General features: G+C 39.0%; 1 protein-coding gene across 2 annotated transcripts in view; it reads left to right on the forward strand.

Annotated features, from left to right (window-relative positions):
* Positions 1-23,648, forward strand: part of AP3D1 (adaptor related protein complex 3 subunit delta 1) — a 69,173-nt gene that overhangs the window by 11,234 nt on the left and 34,291 nt on the right. For both annotated transcript variants that reach the window (XM_039515336.1, XM_039515337.1), the window contains exons 2-6: positions 16,718-16,813; positions 17,468-17,548; positions 18,310-18,390; positions 20,450-20,557; positions 21,894-22,023. In XM_039515336.1, coding sequence (XP_039371270.1) covers positions 16,718-16,813; positions 17,468-17,548; positions 18,310-18,390; positions 20,450-20,557; positions 21,894-22,023 — 496 coding nt within the window. The remainder of the gene's footprint in view (positions 1-16,717; positions 16,814-17,467; positions 17,549-18,309; positions 18,391-20,449; positions 20,558-21,893; positions 22,024-23,648) is intronic.

Consider the following 23,648-nt stretch of genomic DNA (forward strand, 5'->3'; position numbering starts at 1 on the left):
ACACTCAAGTTGACAGCTACTGGAGACTTATCTATATTTAAATGGTATATCCTAAACTTATTGACAGTGTTCATTTGCAGACTTATATTACCAAAAATTACCAATCAATATATTCTTAATATGTACATGAATCTAGGCCTCAACATATAATATGGCAATGGGCAACTTAGAAATAAAGATGATGCGTTGTGAAAAGTAAGAGCATCCTTCAGTTTAGACAAATTACTGTCTTTTAAGAGAGATTATGTAGAGGTTAATGTGATGGATATTTTAGAAATTCATGTAGGTGGATGATTGTCTAGCTAGGTTGGTGCTATATCCTATTGCCATTTTATAGGAAAGAATATATTGTGAAAGCTGTTACATGGCATTTAGATAACTTTTTTGTCCTCTCCATTTAGAAGAGAATCAGAGAATTAGAGATAGATACCTATTAGATCGTGTTGGTGTGCTCTGACAAGTATTATCTCATTGTTTCCTTGTAATCCCCTGTCTGTATCCATCTGTTGTCTCTTGTTTTGTACTTAAATTGTAAACTCTTTGGAGGAGGGACTGTGTATTTGTACAGAGCCTATCTAGCACAGTGAGGCCTTGGTCCGTGACTGGGGCTCCTGAGGGTTAAAATGATGATAATCTTGTCCATTCCTTTATAAGAATTGTTCTCTATCTAGATTACAGATTCTAGTGCTTTGTCAAGTTTATTCCTAAAGTTTTAAAAGATGGGGCTTCCAACCCTTTCCTTTGGGTAGTATTCCACTATCTTATAGCTCTTTTCCTAATTAAAAAATAAATAAATAAAGCTTGGAGAAATAGGATTAATAGAATGAAGTCAAAATGTGAATGCATTGAGGAAGTAGGGTCACTGTTTGTTAGGACTGGCCTACACTGGGAACTTAATTGGCATTGCTGTGTTGCACAGGTGGTGTAAAAAATCCACATCCCTGAGTGACGTAGTTAAACGGACCTAATCCCCAGTGTAGACAGTGCTAGGGAATGGAAGATTTCTTCTGTGAATGTAGCTACCGTCTCTCAGGGAGGTGGATTGTCTATGCCAACAGGAAAACCGCTCCAGTCAGTGTGGGTAGTGTCTACACTGAAACATTACAGCGGCACTGCTGTAGCCCTTCCAGTGTAGACAAACCCTTAGCCTTATAGCATCCAAGCAAAAATTTAAAAGTATAGAACAGCCCTGGAATATTGTGGGAAGCTAAAAAGTCACTAAATGAAATAGCCTGTCAGCCAATGTCTTTAATACTTGGAGGATAGAAATACCTTTTTAATTAGGCATTGGATAAAATGTGGCATGGGGGAGGACAAATATGCCTCCATTTTTCCCGTGTAATGCCCTCAAATATGTGTTGTTACTGGCAGAACTTGGGTCCTTACACTCAACTCAGTGGCATTCCTGTTTGTCAGTATGTAACACAGTAAATTAGACTGCCACACCAGGTCAATTCTGCACCTCAGGGAATGTTCTAAGCATCAATGGGGAAAAATGGGGACCTATGAAGCCCTAGCCAGCTATGTAACACAACCGCAAAGAGGTCGTGGAGGTGGGGAGTGTACAGCTGCAAGGAATCCTTGGTGTGCACAATAAGCTCAGCCTATATAAGGTATTAAATAGTATGTGACCTCCCCATCCTGCTTATATCACTATTTATATATTGCTTTTCAATTAATATTGGAATTGTCTTGTTAAGAATTATTTTGCTTAGCATATTCTCACTTGAATTATTAGTAGTCTACAAATATTTTGTGTTTTGCCTGTTTCACAGGTGTGTAGCAGTTTGGAAGATTCCTAATCAGCCTCTTTAAGTGGGAACTAAACTAATTTTTCACCTGCCTAATTGTCTCAAATCTACTGATGGGAAAACATGAGTGTCTGTAAACTCTTGACTTTTCTTGCAGGCAGCCTCTAGTTTACAAGATATCTTAAAATAAAATAGTTATAATGAAATATTTGTTTTGATTGAAATTTCACCTGGGAATCAAATAAGCAGTTCTTGTGCAAACTAGGCCATTTGGAGTCTAACTGCAGATTCCGACACCTGTTATAAAAGACAGCACATGTATTACTGTTTAAAATGGCAGGTGGTATCAACAATCTCACTTTATATGATCTCTGGGTTTTTAGGAATGCATCTTATTTTACAGTCCATACTTGCCCTCCAGTAACCCTACAGATGAAAACAGTCACTGGAAACTGATCCGCCTTTTATTTTTGTCTACAATGTGAATAGTGCCTCTTAACTTGGACTTTGTATTTATTAGCTGTCTGGGTAGATCTAACAAAAATAGGTCAACAGGATTCTCTCTTTAGGACTTCATACTATAAGCAATAGCCTAAGAAATATAATTAATTTTTCTCATTCCAGAATGTTGTTGTACAGGCAGAATCTGTAACAACTGACCCATTGCATTGCTAAACCTCATCTCACTCTTTCTACTTTATTGTAATAGGTATACTTGCATGTGGGTCTGAGTCTAAATCAATTTGGAATTCTACTTGTATTGAAACTTGTGCTGCTGTGTGAGAGATGGGTTTATTCATTAATATTAAGGTGATAATTTATGTAGTAGGACATGCAACCACAAGAAGTTTCTAGTTTTTGGGCTATTACACCTGTAATGCTTTTATTCTGATGCTGTAGAGGCAACCATTCAAAAAAGCAGCATGAATCTGAAGTCATTGATAACATGATTTTTGCTTTTGACAGACATCAAAGAAGTTATTTTGTGTTCCATGTGGATGTTGGAGGGCAATCAGTATTTACAAACTGCAGAAAAGCAAAATGGTGAAGCTAGCTTCTTATTTTCAAAGTTCTAAGGAGATGTTATAGTACAGGTGTGTTTGGTTATCTGCAAGACCCAATCTTTGCTGGCATGCAAGAAATCCTGGAATTATCATTTTCATACAGTGTTGTTGTTTTGCATTGGCGTAGAGGGATGAGATAATTAAAACTTCTGTATCTAAAGTCAGTCTTTTCAGATAGTCAACCACTGTGTTTGAAGTGTTTTAAAAAAAAAAAAAATCATGACCTCCTGCATCTACTCTTAGAGAGAGTGTAAAAAATATATCACTGATAAGCCTATGGAACTTGTCTGTTTCAAGAGGTTGATAGAAAATACTTGACTTTGACGTGGTGTTGTGTGTGGGACAGTAAGGGAGTGAGATTTTTGTTTCAGAATGTAATAAAATTTTCAACACCTCATGACCCTCCCTAGGGGTCATGATCCACTGGTTGGGAAATGCTGGTGTAGACAAATGCTTTGCAGAGTATTTAAAGCTACAGCCAGATTCTTTAATGGGAAAGGAGTGAGATCAAGTAGAATGTGTACTGTATCTGAATGCTATATGATGACTGTAGTTTTCCACAATACATTTCCAAAGCTGTAAAAGGATATGGTCAAATAAGAGAGATTTGTTTGTGTAGTTATTACGATTAAAAATTAACAGACCCCTTTTTCATTGGGATAGTCTTGATGTGTTTAAAATCTTGAATGATGACTTTACCACACCAACTAGTCACTACTTTATCTATTTGTAAATAGCACTTGCTCTGCATTTGAGAGGATCTATATTGTTACAGTAAAACTGCTCATTTTTAGAGCAACATGCCAGGAGTCACATTATTCATTGTCAGTACAGAAACTAACATGCTAGCTGTGAAGATGTAGTTGTTCAGTACCTTTTTTTTTTTTTTTAAAGGTACATCAGTTTGTAGGTGAAATAAATCACAGTTCTTAAAACTTGGCTTCACTGCCTATGCACCAGGAATTGTGATCAAGGTTTCTGATGCAATCCTGAGTGGTGGTTGAAACATTCAACACTATACGTGATTATAAAGTTAAATCTAACCAGCCATGCAAATGTTGGCTTCATAGAGACCACGAAGCATGCAATACAGCAAAGATGACATCCTTCCAGTTTATAGTGCAGCTGCCTCACAGGAAGACACCTCTTAAGTTCTCTAATACAAAATCATGCTGTATTTGAGAGAGAGGATAGAATGAAGCTATGTCTACACTTAAAGCACTACAACAGCACAGCTGTAGAGTTTCAGTTTAGACACGACAGCAACAGGAGGGGTTCTTCTGTCACTATAGGTAACCCACCTCCCTGAGATGCATTAGCTAGGGTGATGGAAGAATTCTTCCGTTGACCTAGTGCTGTCCAACTGTGGGGGCTAGGTCGTCATAACCATGTTGCTTTGGGGTGAGGATTTTTCACTGTAGACCAGCCCTGAGACTGCAAGGGAAAATGGCAAAGGCTGACCTTTAAGTATCAAATATTGATCACTGAAATATAATGACTCAGTACCACAAGAACATTGTATTAATGCAGAATATTAAAACACACTGTAGGGCACATGAATAATTCCCTGAGATCCTAAAGATTAATTTTGGTAGCAAACTCAGACCTACTGTAAATGGTACAATAATATAAAATATTTCTCCCCTAGCAGAACACAAGTGGGGCCTTTTTTAAAAAGCCCTCTTCAATCTGAACAGAAAATCTAAGGTTTTGTTGATTTGGCTTATTTTGCATCGGTTCACGCTGGCAGCTTGATGCCACTCTAAGGAATTGGTGCTGTACCATAATTCTACCACATTTATGTTCTGTCACATCCCAACTTGCTTAAAGTTCCCTGAAAAGTATAGTGAAGTTCCTGTATGTATCTCTGTGGTTGGCAAATAACTCTTGGCATAGACTTTTGAGTCATAAAGGTGGTGTAAGGACGGATCCTGGCATAATCTTTCTTGAGGGCAAGTAAAACAGTTAATTACCTTTATTTTCAGCATTTTAAAAGGTTTAGAGGGTAACTGGAATTTCTAAGTTGTAAATTCTTTGGGGTCAGGGATTGTATTTCATTATTTGCATGTACAGCACAATGGGGCTCCGTCCGATCACTGAGTGAATTTGCTACTGTGTAATGCCAATAAAGTAGTCTCAAGGCCACATCTTCAGCAAATATAAATTTTCATGGTTCCTTTGGCTTCATTGGAAGATCTAGCCCAGTGTGTACCCAAGATGAACAAAAATTGGCAAAACTTCTCTTCAAAAGTGAGCCCGATTTCTGATGGTACACCAAAACTAAATCAGACACATTTGTGGAACACATGGAGTAAAAAACCATGAACAAATCTCTCCTACAGTATTATATTTGACAGTATTTTTTCTATTTTTAAAGTTAAGACGTAATTATCTTGCAACTATTGTTAATGACAAGTTATTCAAACTACAGGTTTTTAATCTAATTTATTTAGCACTGTTTGCTGTTAACTTGTATTTCCTCTGGACAACGAAAATATGCTGATCAGTTTTACTTCTGTTCATTGCCAGTTATTACTTAATTTTGCCTTTAGTTTCTCCTGCCCTGTCATACTGCGGTGTTTGAGTTTCAAACACTGTAGGGGATTATTGGTTTGTGTAAAACCTTGTCCTTTAAATCTTAAATCTTGAACCAGATTTGTTCTAATGATGATTGTGTGCCCATGTGAAATGCCCCTTTCTTTGAGAGAAGCCAAAGGCCATGCAGGCAATTTCTGCTGTTTATTTACAGCCCTGCTGCATTGGATTATCTGGCAGCAAACACTGTCACCAGCATAGATGAGATGTATTTTGTTTAAAGCAGAAGCAGTTTAGAGAGTGGTTTTGCCTCCAAGCATTGTAGTACTCTCAAATGGCTAGTATCCAAATAATATTTCTTAAGGCTGTCAGATAGAGCCGATGATGATTTCTTGGTTGCCATTGCTATAGGCTTTTCAGAAATCATATGACAGGTCATGTGATCTCACGGATCAAAGCTTCCACATTGTTAGGAGCTCACTTTAACTTTAGACAAGGCTCTTGAGTTCTATATTCCTCCCTCCCCTGATCTAGAATGTTTAAATAAAAGCAGATGAAACATGAACGAGGTTTTATAAATGACCTCAGTTCTTTGTTCCCATCTTCCTACTTATTTCTTCCTCTCCAGCTCTTGGCTGTCTCTCAACCATGATATGGGAATCATTTATTTGAGAAACCATCTCACTTGTTACCACATTCACAATATTAACCAGTGTTCACTGTCCCTCCAAAAAAACAAACAACCCTAGGCCAAACAGTTTTTCAGTCTGAAAAGAGAGAAGTCAGATACTCCATGAAGTATTGATCTTACATGGAGGGCACTTTGATACCATACTGATGGGCAGCAGTGTAAAACCCTAAGACAAATCAATAGTGACAGATCCAGTGGGGTTGGGGTCTGAAGAATTAATCGATACTAGGGATTAGTGCAAGGCCTTGACTTCAGACCTTTCTCTGCCTGTGGTGTTTTGCCAGAACATATCAGCCTTAAGGGCATGATGCAAGTCGCACTTAGTTTAGCAATTTTTGATTGATTGTTGTATGGTTGCTTGTCCTGTTTTCTTAAAATTACTGACAGTGGTTGCATTAATGTGTTAAATTTTGTGTAAGTTGCCATGGCGATGTATGCTCTAAAATATTGGTGTAATTTGCAGCTCCTCTGAAATACTAAGTAAGCAAATGAGAATAGAGACTTAAATGTAAAGATACAAGTGTTAAATTAGACCGCTGTTCAATAAATGTTAATCAGCTACAAAAATTCACCTGCACTTCAGATGCTTCACTCTTGCCAGGATGAAGTGTGATATTGCAAGAAAAGTGTGACTTGTGAGAAAATGAAACACTGGGGAAACGAAAGTCTGAGATTGTGCTTTGGTTTCTTACAAAAAACTGTTTTGAAGGGATTGTGACAGTCAAAGATCTGATTTATCCATCCTGTCTTTGCCCCTCCAATATAATCAATTTCATGTTTCTGCATTAATTTAAGATATTTGCACTTTCAAGATGAGTTCTTGGGACTCACAGAATTTAGGCAGTTTCTTGAATCAGTGTTTGTACATCTTTATAAGTGTAGAAATAATGCTTACCGTGTGTGTGTGTGTGTGTATAATATACAAAAAAAAAAGAGAGCTGTTATGACTTTATGCTCTATCCCCAGCTTTGCTAAGTCATTACTATGTACATCTACATTTTTCACTTGAATTTTTGCTTTACTGCCATGAAAAGGTTTTTGCAATCTTTTTTTTTTTTCCTTGTTTTCTCATATGGTTCTCAATCACCAAGGTGATTGCAGCAGTGTTTTGCCTGGGGAGTGTTCCTCTTGGGATACCAGCCAGATTAAAGGATCATAAGTATTTTTACCTTTCACTTAATATGAAGTCTCCTTTTCCCTGTATAATTCTATCTGTAAGTTTCAGCTTTTGACTGAAGTTGTCCATCCTTTGCTGGATTTGCAGTGATCTACTAAAGCATAGAGATGCTTCTATTAGGGCTTGTTGTTTGTGGCTCCTCAGGTTCTTAACTGGCTCAAAGATTGAAAGGGCTATTTTAATGACCTAGTTTGTGCCCCAATGATGGTGGTCTTACATGGGCTGCCTAAAATGCAAGATGCACCTATAAGTCATGATATTTATGTTTCAGTTAAACTAGCCAGAACATATGAGCAGCTGACTAGCATGCTTGGATCACTTAAAAAGAGGCTTTTACGGGACCAAAACAGAATTTAAAAATTGAAGCTCTGACCATTGTTGAATATGATATTTAAAAGTGTAGTGTGTTCGCCTTCTCTGGTAGGGCTAATCTATACTTGGAAGGAGTGGACCCCAAAATAAAGTACTTTAAATGAGCTCTGCGTACTCCTTTCTGAAAGCACTTAGCTGCATTTAATGTATAGCACCTTTGATCCCAAAATCTCAGAACTGCTTCACAGAAAACTAAGGGTATGTCTATACAGCCGCTGGGAGCGTGCCTTACTCCACAGGCAGACAGATGTGCAGTGCACTAGATCCGCTTGAGCTAGTGTGCTAAAAACAAGTAGCATGGTCATTGCACCACAGGCCAGCTGCTCAAGTACGGACCCAGGGTGTCTGTCAGGCTTGAACTCGGACTGCTAGCTTGTGCTGCAATGTTCACACCACTATCCTTCACACAGTAGCTCAAGCGGCGCTAGCATGCGTCTGTCTGCCTGGACTGGGAGGCACCCTCCCAGTTGCTGTGTAGACATACCCTGAGCCTCTAAATCCCTGTGAGGTTAAGTATTAAGTCTGTTTAACAGACTGGGATACCTTATGCTAATCACTTCTGTATAGCCATATCAATGAGTCAGTAGTAGAGCTGGGAATAGAACACAGGAGTCCTGACTCTTTATCTTCTGTTCTAACTAGATATTCTTCTTTTGGTAACTTCCCAGGCGCTGTTTGGGGACTCCCACGCCTGTAGACTTCAAAAAATGAGTGTTCTTCATCATAATAAGTTAATGATTATTCCGTTTTCTACTCTCCATTTCATTGTCGGAATTGTGCAGCTTGAAGGTGGCAATGGAAGGATCTGATCATTCTCTTTGAAAATACTCTGAAACTTAACATCTGGTGCTTTAGAAGCCAAAGGGGCTTTGAGTTCAAGAACTGGGATGAACTCCTGCATGGTCTATTCCTCCGCACCTTTCATTCAAACACTGTCCCCTTTAATATGGTAACAAGTGTGGCTTGGACAGGGTTCTTGGATATACAGATGTAATGGAAAGCTAAATAGATCAGTTTTTTCCATATTCCTCATTCACAGATGGTGCTATTCCACAGAGATTAACAAGTTAATACCTACTGATCCTTTAATGTTTTCTATTTATAGGGTCTTTTGTTTCTTGTATTGTTAGTAGATATTTTGGAATGAGGAGTTCTGCTCCCCCAAAACTTAAGTTCAGATTTGCTATATTAAATCTGATTCTTAGTCTCTAATACACTTAGATATTTTTTCTTCAAAGGAACCTTATTGAACTCATATTAATCTAATGGGGCACCAGCTAGAGATTTACAGTAGGCGCTGTACAAATAGGCTGTAAAAATTCACATCAGGAACAAGTGATCTAAAACTACATTAGAGATTTATAAGTGAAATCGAAGACAGTTACAGAGTGGTTCGTGCTTTATCATCCTTCCCTTACCTCGTGCTATTTAGTGCCACGTACCCCACAAGTTGTACACTCGGGGCTTGTCTAAACACAGAGGGCTAGTCTACACTGGCAAGGCTAAAGCGCTGTCACAGCAGCACTTTAATATGGCTTGTGTAGTTGTGGCAGAGTGCTGGGAGAGAGCTCTCCTAGCGCTCTAGAAAAACCACCTCCACGAGGGGCGTAGCTACCAGTGCTGGTGCACTGTCTACACTGGTGCTTTACAGCGCTGAAACTTGCTGCGCTCAGGGGAGTGTTTTTTCACACCCCTGAGCGAGAAAGTTGCAGCATGTAAAGTGCCAGTGTAGACAAGCCCAAACGTTGTACTGATTTAACTATACTGGTATAGTTCATGTGGTAGAGGAGTCCTCCTAGTATGGACAATATGGGAGTTGTCTCTCTCTCTTGTGGATGTCTATAGTGAATGATGGCTTAGATTGTAGACTAAATGAAATACTTTTGTGTTCACCGCTACTCTCATTCTTAAACAGTGAGGGTATGTCTACACAACAAAGAAAAACCTTTGGCGCTAGACGCCTGTGAGGTGGGAGTGTCCCACAGCTCAGGCTCCAGTCCAAGCCCAGAAGTCTACACAGCAGTGAAACCGCCCATGAGCCCCATGAGCCCGAGTTGGCTGTCCTGTGCCAGGGTTTTTTTCTTTGCTGTGTAGACATAACCTGTGAGGCTTAGTGAAGGTCTGTGTCCCTAGATGGCAGCTTTCACTTTGAATGTGCTCCAGAGAATCTTTCCTGTTCTAGCATTTTTGTTTTTAATGGACATTTATAATCAATTAAAAAAAAGCTATCAGCAAATGGACAAAATTAGATGCATCGATCAGTTTCTTTGCTTACTTCTCATGTACTAATTTGAGTGATAGCTGCCAGAAAGAATGGGACTTATTTGGTACTCTGAGAAACACAAGATGAACTGGGGATTTCTTTTCAAATTCTCTTTGTGACAAACATCTTGTCACCAGACTTTTCCTGACATGACCTCTGTTTGCTTCATAACTGAAGAATAAAAGCATACATGAGCACTAAAATATAATAGCCCTGGTATTAATGGACCTCTAGCACTTTGTGAGACTTCAGGCCAGAAGCAAAATGAGTTGAGCTGCCAGAGGTTATTAATGGCAATTGAATATATTCCTTGGCTTGTTGTCTTTGTTTCACTCCACCCTTTCGTTGTTAGATATGGGTTGTGAAAGAGGGACACTGACTCACAATTTAATGAGAATGAAATCTGTAACCACAAAGTAGGGAATTAGCTTGCATTTTCAAAGATAACTTTTGCATTCCAACGGTAAACTCTTAAATCAGATGTGAAGATTCCACGGGTTTGTTTTGATATTGCCCCCTGACCTAAAAACCCTACACTTTATTTCCTTGATTAAAAACACGGAATAAACCAGTGAGTGGAAGTTGGGAGGATGAGGGCTGGCAAAGGTTTTCTGAAACAAAATACTTTTCAATAAGCTCTTTGGGGCAGGGACTTATTTTTGTTATGTATTATAAAATGCCTAGGATAATGGAGTCCTACTCTATATGATTGGTTTGAGTAGCAGCCGTGTTAGTCTGTATCCGCAAAAAGAACAGGAGTGCTTGTGGCACCTTAGAGAGTAACAAATTTATTTGAGCATAAGCTTTCGTGGGCTACAGCCCACTTCATCGGATGCATAGACTGGAACATACAGCAAGAAGATATTTATACAGAGAACCTGAAAAGGTGGAAGTAGCCATACCAACGGTAAGAGGCCAATCAATTGAGATGAGCTATCATCAGCAGGAGAAGAAAAACTTTTGAAGTGATAATGGAGATGACCCATAGAAGGTGTGAGGATACTTAACATGAGGAAATAGATTCAATTAGTGTAATGCCCAACCATTCCCAGTCTCTGTTCAAACCTAAGTTTTGTTGTAAAATTGTCACCTTTAAGTCCCTCACTGATTGGTTAGAGAGGTTGAAGTGTTCTCCCACTGGTTTTTGAATGTTATGATTCCTGATGTCAGATGTGTGTCCATTTATTCTTTTGCGTATAGACTGCCCAGTTTGGCCAGTGTATATGGCAGAGGGGCATTGCTGGCACATGATGGAATGTATCACTTTGGTAGATGTGCAGGTGAACGAGCTCCTGATGGCATGGCTGATGTGATTAGGTCCTATGATGGTGTCACTTGAATAGATATGTGGACAGAGTTGGCATCGGGCTTTGTTGCAAGGATAGGTTCCTGGGTTAGTGTTTGTTGTATGGTGTGTGGTTGCTGGTGAGTATTTGCTTCAGGTTGGGGGGCTGTCTATAAGCGAGGACTGGTCTGTCTCCCAAGATTGGGATCCCTAGGGTGCTGCTATAATCCAAATAATTCACTTGTAAGTATATTTATTCCTCAAATGTAAAAAGACACACATTGGCCAAAATGAAAAGGTTACAATTCTGTAAGTAAAACACAAGTACAATAATAGTCACTAGTTTACTAACTAGTTAGGCTTATGACTTTTGGACCTGCGCTTAGATTCTGATATACAGTAGAACCTCAGAGTTACAAACATCTTGGGAATGGAGGTTGTTCGTAACTCTGAACAAAACATTATGGTGGTTCTTTCAAAAGTTTACTCATGAACATTGACTTAATACAGCTTTGAAACTTTACTGTGAAGAAGAAAAATGCTGCTTTCCCTTTATTTTTTAGTAGTTTACATTTAACACAATAATGTACTGTTTGCTTTAATTTGGGGGGGGGTGTCTCTGTTGTTGCCTGATTGTGTACTTCCAGTTCCAAATGAGGGGTGTGGTTGATGGGTCAGTTCATAACTCTGGTGTATTTATGAGGTGCTACTGTGCTTTCAAACTTGTATGATTTTTCAGCACCTAATCCATTAAAGGTTCAACCAAGCCAATCCAAATATGCAAAAACTCTCATGACTGCTGATCTGGGAGGACAGGAGTGCAGGGGTTGTAAAAATAGCCAATGTTCTGTGCTCAGTTTCATAAACTTCTGTGGTTTTCTGTCACTTTGATGCAGTGAACTATGGCACAACCACATTCTCAAATATTAATTTGAGGTAGAAATCTGCTTTTTCAATTTTTAATGCTACAAACGAGGGAGGGAATTTGGGATTCAGGATTTTGTTCTTGTCAGTCATGTTTAGATTGAGCCCAGATACATAAAAGCCAATGTTCTTCTCTGTTTAGGAACTGTTATGAAGACTTACCAAAGACACATGCAAGCCATTTAATCATTCAATTATGATTTTCTTTATTGACAGCGTGGGGGATATTGACTTTCTGTCAGGGTCTTGTCAGGCTTAATTTAATGTCCACAAAGAGTTTTGAGATATTGCTAGAATGGTGTCTGTTTTCTTGGGCTGAGGAAGGAGGATCTGCATTATAGTCCTGGCATTGAAAGCTAGCACTGATGTTGCTTGCCAAGATATGGGAACTAGATACGCATGCGAAAGATTCAATTACATCTGTTCCAGCACACTGCTACATGAACATAAAATATTTAAGGCAATGTATTGCTTAAGAGTTCAATTGCCCATTGTATAAGAGAATGTCAGCATCTCCTGTCAAGTGCATATTTACAGATATCAAAAGTTTTAGTTTAAATTCTTAAATTCTGTTTTCTCTCCAATCTGTCTGAATGGGATTGTTTTCTATATAGTCTTTTGTACTGTGGATATTTGAAAAAGATATTTACAAAGCAATTATTGTGATACTCAAAATGCAGTGTCTGAAGGCAAACTTGCATCCTAGGATGTTGAGACAGTGAGGTCATAGTGTTGTTTAAATTCTTCCTGGATACCCCTGCAGACAGAGGAAACCTTTTGTAGAATAAATAACTTAATTATAGAGACATAATGGTTAAGGTTACAGTTGAGATTTGTGCTTTAAAGCAGGGCCAATCCCTCTGTCTTGGGCATTTATGAATTAATTTGGTCTCCAAATGGAACAATGATTAATAAGAAATTTGAATTTAATATTACTAAGAAAATGTTGGGCTGACAAAGGAAACATTAAAAAAAATTCTCCTTTTTAAAAAATGTGCTTGACTTTGCATTTTTTGGGTTCCTCTAGCTAAGCAATCAGTCACCACATGCTGCAAACTTCATTCTTACCTGTTCTTGAATATTGCAACTTTTAGACGTCTTAAATTTAGTAAAACTTTTTTCAACTTTTGCTTAATTCAAACTTGTTCATTATATCTCATTTTATCAGAATAAACTTATTACAGCGTTAGATGACATCACTGTTTAGGGCCTCAAGATCTTGTCAGGGTCTTTCAGCAAAAGTAGGGAAGTGAAGACCCGATACTTTGATCTTTAAAGGGAAATAAAGCACAAGAGTTTTGTTTAAGTTGTAAAAGGATAATAAACTTTTTTGCTTCATAGTTCACCTTAAAGGGAAACTGTCAGTTTAAATCACATTATAAAAAAATTTCAGTACTACTGATACTAACATTTTAGATTGAGTGAAAGAATTTTAAATGATCTCCTTCATTATTTATGCTGTCTTCTGTTTTGAATTTATGTGGACAACAAAGTCGCTTTCACTTCTGTTTTAATCTGCTTCATTTTAAATTACTGCAAGTTTGAGGTTCCAAATGCAGCAGGGGGAAGTTGCTATATAAAATCAAAGCTTTACGGTGGGCATTTTAAATAAAAACTAGGTTTTTATTAACTTTTGCTTTTACAAAAACGGAGTTTTAGATCAAATTTGAGTGGAACATCCCTTTTAAAACCCTTTTGAACATAGTTTCAAGCTCTAGAAGTAGAACCCAAGTTCTATCTTTGTCAAGATTGTCCCTCTTGTTACTTTTACTTTAATCGTATTTTGAAAGAATGAGAAATCACACCAGCCACACTATCAGAGGCTCGTTCACCTGCACATCTACCAATGTGATATATGCCATCATGTGCCAGCAATGCCCCATAGCCATGTACATTGGCCAAACCGGATAGTCTGTACATAAAAGAATAAATGGACACATCAGACATCAAGAATTATAACATTAAAAAACCAGTTGGAAAACACTTCAGTCTCCCTGGCCACTCAGTTACAGACCTCAAAGTCGCAATATTACAACAAAAAAACTTCAAAAACAGACTCTGAGAGACTGCTGAATTGGAATTAATTTGCTAATTGGACACCATTAAATTAGGCTTGAATAAAGACTGGGAGTGGATGGGCCATTACACAAAGTAAAACTATTTCCCCATGCTTATTTCCCCCCCTCCACTACAGTTCATCACATGTCTTTGTCAATTGCTGGAAATGGGCCATTTTCATTACCATTACAAACGGTTCTTTCTCTCCTGCAGATGATAGCTCACCTTAACTGATCACTCTCCTTATAGTGTGTATGGTAACGCCCATTGTTTCATGTTCTTTGTGTCTGTCTGTCTGTCTCATCTTCCTACTGTATTTTCCACTACATGCATCCGATGAAATGGGCTATAGCCCACGAAAGCTTATGCTCGAATAAATTTGTTAGTCTCTAAGGTGCCACAAGTACTCCTGTTCTTTTTGCAGATACAGACGAACATGATTGCTACTCTGAAACCTAAAATAAATTATTAAATTACAAATGTATGCTACTGAAGCTTTTGTCTTACATGATTTGCTTTAAAAGTATAGGTCAATTTCTTGAAATTAAGTCTTTTTTTCCCCTAAATGGCTTGTATATGTGGAAGGGCGATAGCATTCATGTTTTAATTCCGCTCCAAACTTCTCACTGCACTACCCAATGGCTGCAAAACTGTGAGGGCTAGCTGAACTGACTAGAATCAGAAGTGATCAGCTTCTGTTTTTCTCTCTTTGTGAAGATGGTGAGCCAGCAGAACTGTTCCCAGATGGATCTGTGCTTAGTAATCTTGTATCATGACAAAGGTTTCCAATGTGTATGGCGCTATACCTTTAACTATAGCTATGTGAACTGTCACCATAATGCTGCTGCTTTGGAATGTGAAGCCCCTAAATTAATATGCAGTTGCTACTTGCCCTAACTAGGATCACTCCATGGTTTGTTTTTGCACTACAAATGTCTTTTTCTTGTCTGGATCTGCAATTTTATTAAAGATAATACAGCCTCTCTACTTCACTATCTAGTGACTAACTCCCATGACTTGAAGCAAGAGTATCACTCTAGCATTCTAAAAAAAGGCCAGAGAACAGTCAGGATTATGCAGTAATTCTAGTATAAAGAGGAGAAATATTAAGTAATGGCAGCAGAACAGTGGATTTCCATATCCAACATTTCTCAGATGTAACTTGCTGTAGGAAGTAAGTCTCTAGGGAGAACTACATATTAATTCTAGATTATTCAGATATATGTTTTTCACTAGATTCCTCTGACAGTTAATTTATTTGGAATTATAAAGACCCTGGTGTGCATGTGCCTTTTTTAGGGAAGGCTTTTTCCCCTCCTTTGAAATCTTGGGTAGTAACTTGTAGATGCCTTTAATATTATTTTAATCAGAGTTAATCATCATGAATTGAAAGAATATCTAACTGAATTAAAGCCAATTTATAGAGTAAAGTATCTGTTTCAACAGACTTCTTAAAATGAAGTGTGTGTGCAGGAAAGACATGGCACATACATGATCCTTTAGAAAGAAATAGTCCCAAACACTTAGCTGAAATGTAACAACATTTGGTTCTTCAGAGTTTCTGAGCTATACATATGAGTAAGCAGGTGCAACAGCTATCAAATAATATAAATGGCAAAGTTACACCCCTCTGACTTTAAAATTCCCAAACTATCAAGGCAGTAGCCCAAATACTGCTGTCTAAAGAGTAGAAATCAGATTAAATTAACAGTTGCTTCAGATTTACCTCCTAAAACTCTTGTGCCCTGGCCCTTTGGTAGGAACAATGGGAATGTGGGCTGCATGTTTGGGGTGCTGAATGTATAAATACATAAAGAAAGACAGAGTTATTGGCTCCCTCTGGAGCTGGTGGCTTATTCAGCTTAATTGGGAGATCATTTGGGGGTGGAGTACTGAGAAACAAATGCCTTAAGTTGCTCAATAGTGACCCCTTCTGGCAGTAGCACTGAAGGGCTCCAAAGGCAGTCCTATCTAGTTTTCAGCTGGAACAATTGTGGCTGTAACATGGATAGTTAAAGATGTATAATGAAGCATTTCAAAATGGGATCCTCAATGTGTAAGTGGTTCTATTAAAAAATATAACTGAGTAGCCTACAATTATTTTTAATCAAGGAAACTAATATTGTGCTTTCTGTAGTGCCTGGTATCCTAAATTCTCTTGGCACATAATAAACAATTGTCCTAACTCCCCAGTGAGGCAGATAACTAGTATGATCTACAAATGCTGAAAGTAGAATCCTGATGCTAGACTTCTGCTCCTACTGTTATATACACAACCTCCTAAAGCTTCTTTCCTGTTAAGCTTTTAAAGAGTGGCTCTAGGCGGAATTGATTTATTCACAGGAAATTGAAAATAGATTCGAAGACACACTTCAGCATACTTTTGGCTGTAACATTTAGCATAATGGTTTTGACTGGCAAGTAGTTTCTTCAGAATTGAATGCTTATCAGAACAGTGGGTTATTAAAAATTTGAGACAAATTAGAAATGAGCAAACAAAGACTAAGGTCAGGTGCTGCTAAAGTACATGCAAGCTGCAGGATGAAGAATGGGGTCACGTAACTGAGTATAAAAATAACAACTTTCTCTTCCCTTAGGCAAAGTACATCTCCCACTGCATCGATGAGATCAAACAGGAGCTCAAGCAGGATAACATTGCAGTGAAAGCAAATGCAGTTTGCAAACTTACATATGTAAGTACCTTGCTAGGGTATAATGTAACAATACCTTTTATTTTACTCTCTTGCTAACTTCCAACTGACTGTGTGAACTGTGCCTTCAGTTACTTTTCTTAGTTTTACTTATGTAATATGACTTAAGCATGATATTTTCTGAAAGTGGTTAAAAGGGTCACCAACTAAAAAAAAATCACTCCTCTTTGGAGAATACTTACCTAAAGGTGTTACAGTATTTTTAGTGCTACTTGAATCTGAAAGGTTAGACCATTTTTTTTCATGTTTTGACAGCCCTTCATACATAGAAGATTTTGCCATTTTTTTTCCTCTATAGTCAGTCAACTTCTCTTTGCATGGGCCTTTCACGCAACAGCTGAAAAGAGAAACAAATTAAATATGTGATGTACGAATAAGTTTAATACCTGAAATTACTCTTTTTGGACACTTGCTTAATTAAAAGGGACTTTTACTTGAAGCCTTTATATTCTATGGGTGGGAGAAGATAAAATTAAATAGCCATGTGACTTTTCAGGTGTCCAGAACATATATTCTGTAGTAGTATTACTGTACATTTTCAACTTGTAAGAGTTACTCTGTTTTTTAAAATTTCCTGGCTGTATTGGGTCTTGTATTTTGAAGTGTGATTTTTTTTTTTGGCTCCTTTTCTAACAGTTACAGATGCTGGGCTATGACATCAGTTGGGCTGCATTCAATATTATTGAAGTAATGAGTGCATCAAAGTTTACATTCAAAGTAAGTGGTCTGTATAATTGAGTATTCTAGCCAACGCATCCATTATCAACTGTATCGTTCAATATAGATTGAAGTCAACCTACCTTTGCTCCTGGCAGTCAGACAGGACATAAAGCATCAGTATTACTTTCTTCAACCAGACATGCAGGGTGTATCCTTGTTTGTGATAGCCCTGGTCTCTATTCTTCTGTTTAGGTTGCTTAAGGCTGCTCATCAGTTGGTGTATTTTCTTTTATTAATTATATTTTTTTTGGAATTTTTTTTTATGAGTTAATTTCTGAGGCTGGGAAGGGACACAGTCTAGCCAAGGAGGGCTGGACAAAGCTTCTAGGCTTCCAGTTGTTAGACTATTTCTCAAGAGCCAGGAAAGTAGGCCACCTCTCCAAAAGAGCACTACCATTCCAGCCAGAGTGAAGCAGAGGGTCTGAACCAAATCTGCCATGTAACTGCTGCTGCTAGGCCACCGGGCAACTTTCTTTAAAACTTTCATTTTACAGATGGGGAAGTTCAGAGGTGAAGTCACTGGCCTAAGTGCACACAAGCAATTTGTGCAAGGACTGATCATATAGAATCAATAGTGAGCTGTTGCCTGCTCTAACCATTAGATGACATATTTTCAGTATATAATTATGCAGTATTCTAATTTTGTTGAAGGAGTATCCAGTCCAATTCTTTGAGGAGTGTCCAATCTTTTGAAGATGCTGTGGAAAGTCAACACATTGTGAATGACTCATTTCCTTCTGTTTTTCTTAACTGTGCAGAGAATTGGTTACCTAGCTGCCTCTCAGTGCTTTCATGAAGGGACTGATGTAATTATGCTGACTACCAATCAGATTAGAAAGGTAAGGTATTAGCTTCAATAGGAAGGAAATCAGACTGTTGTAAGGTGTTTATTCTGTCTTCCTACCTGGCATCTCAAAGCTGTATAATATCTCTACTTCATATAGAATATAGTTATGTGAGCAGAGTTGTCATCATTTGGCTCACATTCCAGTCTGATACCTGAGTTTGTCAGAGATTGATCGGAAAATTGACAACCATTGTCAGATTTTCCCCATGGTGCATGGCCCAACTGTCTGGGCTTGTTCAGAGTGCAAAGTGAACATGAAGACCCTAACTTTTCTTGACACTCCCAATATCACACATGCCAACGCAAGAGGTTGCTGGGTGGGGAGAGTGCTGCAGTATCTGAAAGGAACTGAGTGATTAATTATCTAGTTAGAAATGAGCTTGCTTTTTGGATCCACGAAAGGCTGCTTCATCCAGCACTGACAGACCCTTCACCTTCTCCCACATAATTATACAGAAAACAGGTGAACAGCAGCTGTTTACATTAAGGCTGTTTGTTCTTGTACTAACATGCTCAAATGTGTTCTTTTGGTTTGGCATGGCATTCATCTTACTTGTGTTCCTTTCACAATTAATGGATCTGCATTTTTCCTGATCAACTACTGCAAATAGATAAGAAATCTTAAAACAAATGTTAATTTAGTTTGTCTTTAAAATAAACATCTTTTTAATCTGAGGACCCTAAATACTTGGACAACTCTTCCATCAGATACTAGTCTGTGCTTAGCTTTGTTATAAATGTCTGTCCATGGTTTTCGCTTGCTCCAGAGAAAATCAGCAGAATGGGATTGTGTTCAGTCTCTAACCTAAAGAACCAGTGTTCTTCCTTTAATTATATTTTAAACTATGTTCAGGTCTGACAGATAAGTCCTTTATTTTATAACTATATGTTCCGCTCTTTGTTATGAAGACTCTGCTATACTGGTATTCTCTAAATCACATTTTGTTACAAGTCTCTTCCATTCTTTTTATGGATGTTTTTGTACTAAAAGCACCTTTGTTTAGGCTCTTCTATGCTCCATTGACTTAGCAACTGTGTATTTACCATCACCTCTCCCAAAGCATTAAAACCAAAACGAACTGTAGAACTTTCACTTTCATTTATTCCAAAGTGTGATTTAATATTATTGCCAGCCTAATCTTTTTCCTTCACCTGTTGTGGGGTACTGAAATGAAGTTTAAATTGCACACTGCCCCAAAGTCTGAACTACATATCTGGAACTCCCAATCCATCATTGGAATGGGAATCTTAAATATGAAGCTTGCAAGTTCATATGGAAACTTTATGCATTTTTATTCGTGTTTTTGTGCACCAATTGCCATATTTTTTTAAGGACTGATCCTTTCCATAACTGCTTTGTTTTCCTTGTCAGAATAAATTCAGATACAAGTATAATGCAAATCTTAAACAGTCCTCTCAAATTGGAAATATCTAAAAGAGTATACAATATTTTATAAAATCAAAATAAAGACAAAATTGACAAAATATGTATTCTGCAGTTTAGCTGGTATACGGTCTTTAGTGGAAAGATAAACTATAGTTAATGGGGACTTAGACTACACTTATTATTCTAGTTTAGCTGTATAGGAAGATTAAGCCAGGACACTATATCAAACAGTGGGCCCCACTGAAGTCGGTGACAAAACTCCCATTGATTTGTGTAGTGCTAAGATTTCGGTCAAGATTTTTAATGACCCTAAACACTAGGTAAAATTTTCATGTTTTCCAGAACCGTATGCAGCTTCTGAAATACCATTGGTTGTGCTCCCAATATTCTATAGTTTAGTTATGTAAATTATTATATGTATTAAACTAGTGCCTAACCATATCAGAGGATGAGTACTAATGAAGTGACAGTCTTCTCAAAAAATCAGATAGGTAAATCCTCCCAAACCAGTATGTCAGAGCAGATATTCTATAGAAAGGAAGCCCTGTTCTGTCTCTGTTAAACAGGGCAGGTTTTTATTCATTTATATTTGAGATGTTTGTCTTTTACCCTGAGTTTTCTTTGAATAAATCAGAAGTTTTTAACTCTGTCTTTACTTTTTTAGGATCTGAGTAGCCCTAACCAGTATGATACTGGAGTAGCACTGACTGGTTTGTCCTGTTTTGTTACTCCAGATCTTGCCAGAGACTTGGCAAATGACATCATGACTCTGGTGAGTTGATAAAAAGTGAGCAAACCTTTTTTCCATATGATTGTGTCTAGAATATATTTAGGCTATTAGAAGCATACTCTCTTCCTTGTAAAATTTACAAGTGCCATGCCTGAAAACTTGGTAATTGGTTGTTAGCAGTTCTTGTGTCTCGGGAGCTTTACAGCTCCTGGCTTGTGTAATCTCTTTCGCAGTTCATGTCTCAAAGTTAGCAAACTAATTGTGCACCCAGAGTTCATTTTAGAAACTTGTCCTAGTGGGACCACAGACTGCCAAGACCAAGTAGGTGACGTGCTTTTAAAGGGAGAATCATGCACTGACATTATTACTATGTTGGATCAGGTAGTATAGTCCTCCTTGTTACTCCTACCACTTCACCATGCTTAGCTTGGTTCTTGAAGAGAAAGAGCAGCTTTGAGGACTTGAGTAACTCAGCCAGAAGGGTCTATTACAGGAGTGGATGGGTGAGGTTCTATGGCCTTCAATGTGCAGGTCAGACTAGATGATTATGATGGTCCTTTCTGACCTTAAAGTATCAGTATATTAGAGGTGATATTTCTGGTATAAGATCTGTTCTTTGTCCTCTTTCCACTTTTATGATGTGTACGCCTTTCAAGTGGTGTTACCACTGTATGCTTCAGATGGGTCAGTAGCACTAGGTTTGCAGTTGGGTGACCCAACCCCTTCAGATGGGGTATGGTAATGGAGATAAGCATTAATACATCCAATGTGATTGCTATTCCAAAGGTGAAGGTGCTATTTAATGGTGAGGGAGGAGCAGTTTGGTTAAACAAGCTTTTTGATATGTTTGAGACACTGCTTCTTTCCTCTATCCACTGTCACTGTATTAGCTTGATTGCGTCTTATCACATCTGCCCATGTTGAGGCTGGCCATATTTCTGCCTTGAAGATCGCTGTTTGACACTACTTGTTAGATTGAATAATAATAATAGGAGTGGTTGAGTGCAGCGACTTTAAGAACAAGGTGACTGGCAACCTCTCTTTATCCTAGGCCAGTAGGGAGCAGGTGCTCTACACATTCAGAGTGGGAGTCTTGTGGTTGATCCTTGAACCCTGGTCTTTTGTAAATCACGCATCCTTGGCTAGCCCAAAGGGACTACTTTGGCTATTTTGTTTTGACTTGCATGACTGACAATGTTTTGCTTTTTGTCTTAAAATTCTGAGTGCACTAAAAGAGCAGCTGCATGGAAAGACTGCCCAACAGAATCAGTTTTAATAGGTATTGCTATGGAGGCATTGACTAAAAATGATATATTGAAAGAAACCTCTTGGGAATGTGAGCATGTTGAGTCTGACTGTGGTGTTGTTTCACTAACAGATGTCTCACACAAAGCCTTATATCAGGAAGAAGGCAGTGTTAATCATGTACAAAGTGTTTTTGAAGTACCCTGAGTCCCTCCGTCCTGCATTCCCTCGCCTTAAAGAGAAACTGGAAGATCCAGATCCTGGTTAGTGAATTTTAATAAACTACTTTTATTGCAGAACAGGACCTTAGTGAAGACATGAATTTTTAGTGGTGGTTGATTCATGGGAGGCAAAGGAAGGTAACTGGTTACATGTTATAAATTATTGCTGTACCTGTCGCAGGCACCTGAACACTTGAAGGGATGGGATCAGATTAAAAACACATTTTTTGTTTTAAAAAAAATAAAAAGGCCATTACTTGTTACTAGGCTGAATTAATGGAGTAAATCTTAATGACATAAAACCATTCTTACGTTTTGTAGTTCACGTAGCTTGGCTACTGAAAATACAGTAATCAACTTCAGTTTTTTGCTTCTCATGCCCTAGCCCAGTGGTGAGCAAACTACGGCCCGCGAGCTATTTTAAGCCAGCCCGCGAGCCGCACCATGTGGTTTGGCCCCCCTCTGGCTGGGGCGCTGGGTCAGGGGCCACACCACGCGGCTTCTGGAAGCCACGGCATGGCCCTGCTCTGGCTCCTACACGCTCCAATGGGACCCCCAGGGGCAGTGCCTGCGGCTGGGGCAGCATGCAGAGCCTCCTGACTGCGCTTTCACATAGGAGCCGGAGAAGGGACATGCAACTGCTTCTGGGAGCCGCTTGAGGTAAGCACTGCTCGGAGCCTGCACCCCCTGAGCCTCTCCCCACGCCCCAGCCCTGATCCCCCTCCTTCTTTCCAAACCTCCCGATCCCAGCCTGGAGCACCCTCCTACACCCCAAACCCCTCCTCCCAAGCCCCACTCCAGAGCCCGCACCCCAACCTCAATTTTGTGACCATTCATGACCCGCCATATAATTCCTATTCCCCAATGTGGCCCTTGGGCCAAAAAGTTTGCCCACCCCTATGCTAGCATAAAGCTGCAGTGACTGGGTTGTAGTATCTGGATGTAAATGAAACATTTGAAATATTTCACATAATATAGCAGAAATCTCTTCTATATTAAAAAAAAAAAAGCTAAAATTGGAGCTTAAACAGTCTCTTGAATCCACTTGTGTTGTAGTATTAACTTTAAAACACTACAAGACAAAAGATAAAATATTGTGTCTAAATTCTTGGGGAATGTGTCATAGCTAAAGCTACGTTTTAGTAACGGGTATTTTTAGTAAAAGTCATGGACAGGTCACAGGCAGTAAACAAAAATTCATGGCCTATGACCTGTCCATGACTTGTACTATATGCCTGACTAAATCTTGGGAATGCTGCAGGGGTGTGGGGGTGTGTGTGCAGGTGCTGTGGGGGGGTGCCACAGCCAATGGGGACTTCCAGGGAAGTGCCTGGGGGCGGAGGCAGCTGAGGGAGGGACATCTTGCCACTTCCAGGGAGCACCCCTCAAGTAAGCGCCACCCAGAGTCCTCACCCCCTCCCGTGCCCCAGCCTTGAGCCTCTTCCCACACCCAAACTCTTCCTGATGCTGCTAGGGGAGGGAGGGGTCCGGTGGCCCAAGACTGCCCCAGTAGCAGCCTATGCGACTGGCCCAGGGGCTGCCTGAGCTGCTCGGGCAGCCCCAGAGCCAGCCGCACTGGCCTCTGCAGAAGTCATGGAAAGTCACGGAATCCATGACCTACATGACCAACTCGCAGCCTTAGTCATAGCTAACACAACTAGGGAGCT

Source organism: Mauremys reevesii, linkage group 26 (genome assembly GCF_016161935.1).
Source record: "Mauremys reevesii isolate NIE-2019 linkage group 26, ASM1616193v1, whole genome shotgun sequence".
Lineage (NCBI taxonomy): Eukaryota > Metazoa > Chordata > Testudines > Geoemydidae > Mauremys > Mauremys reevesii.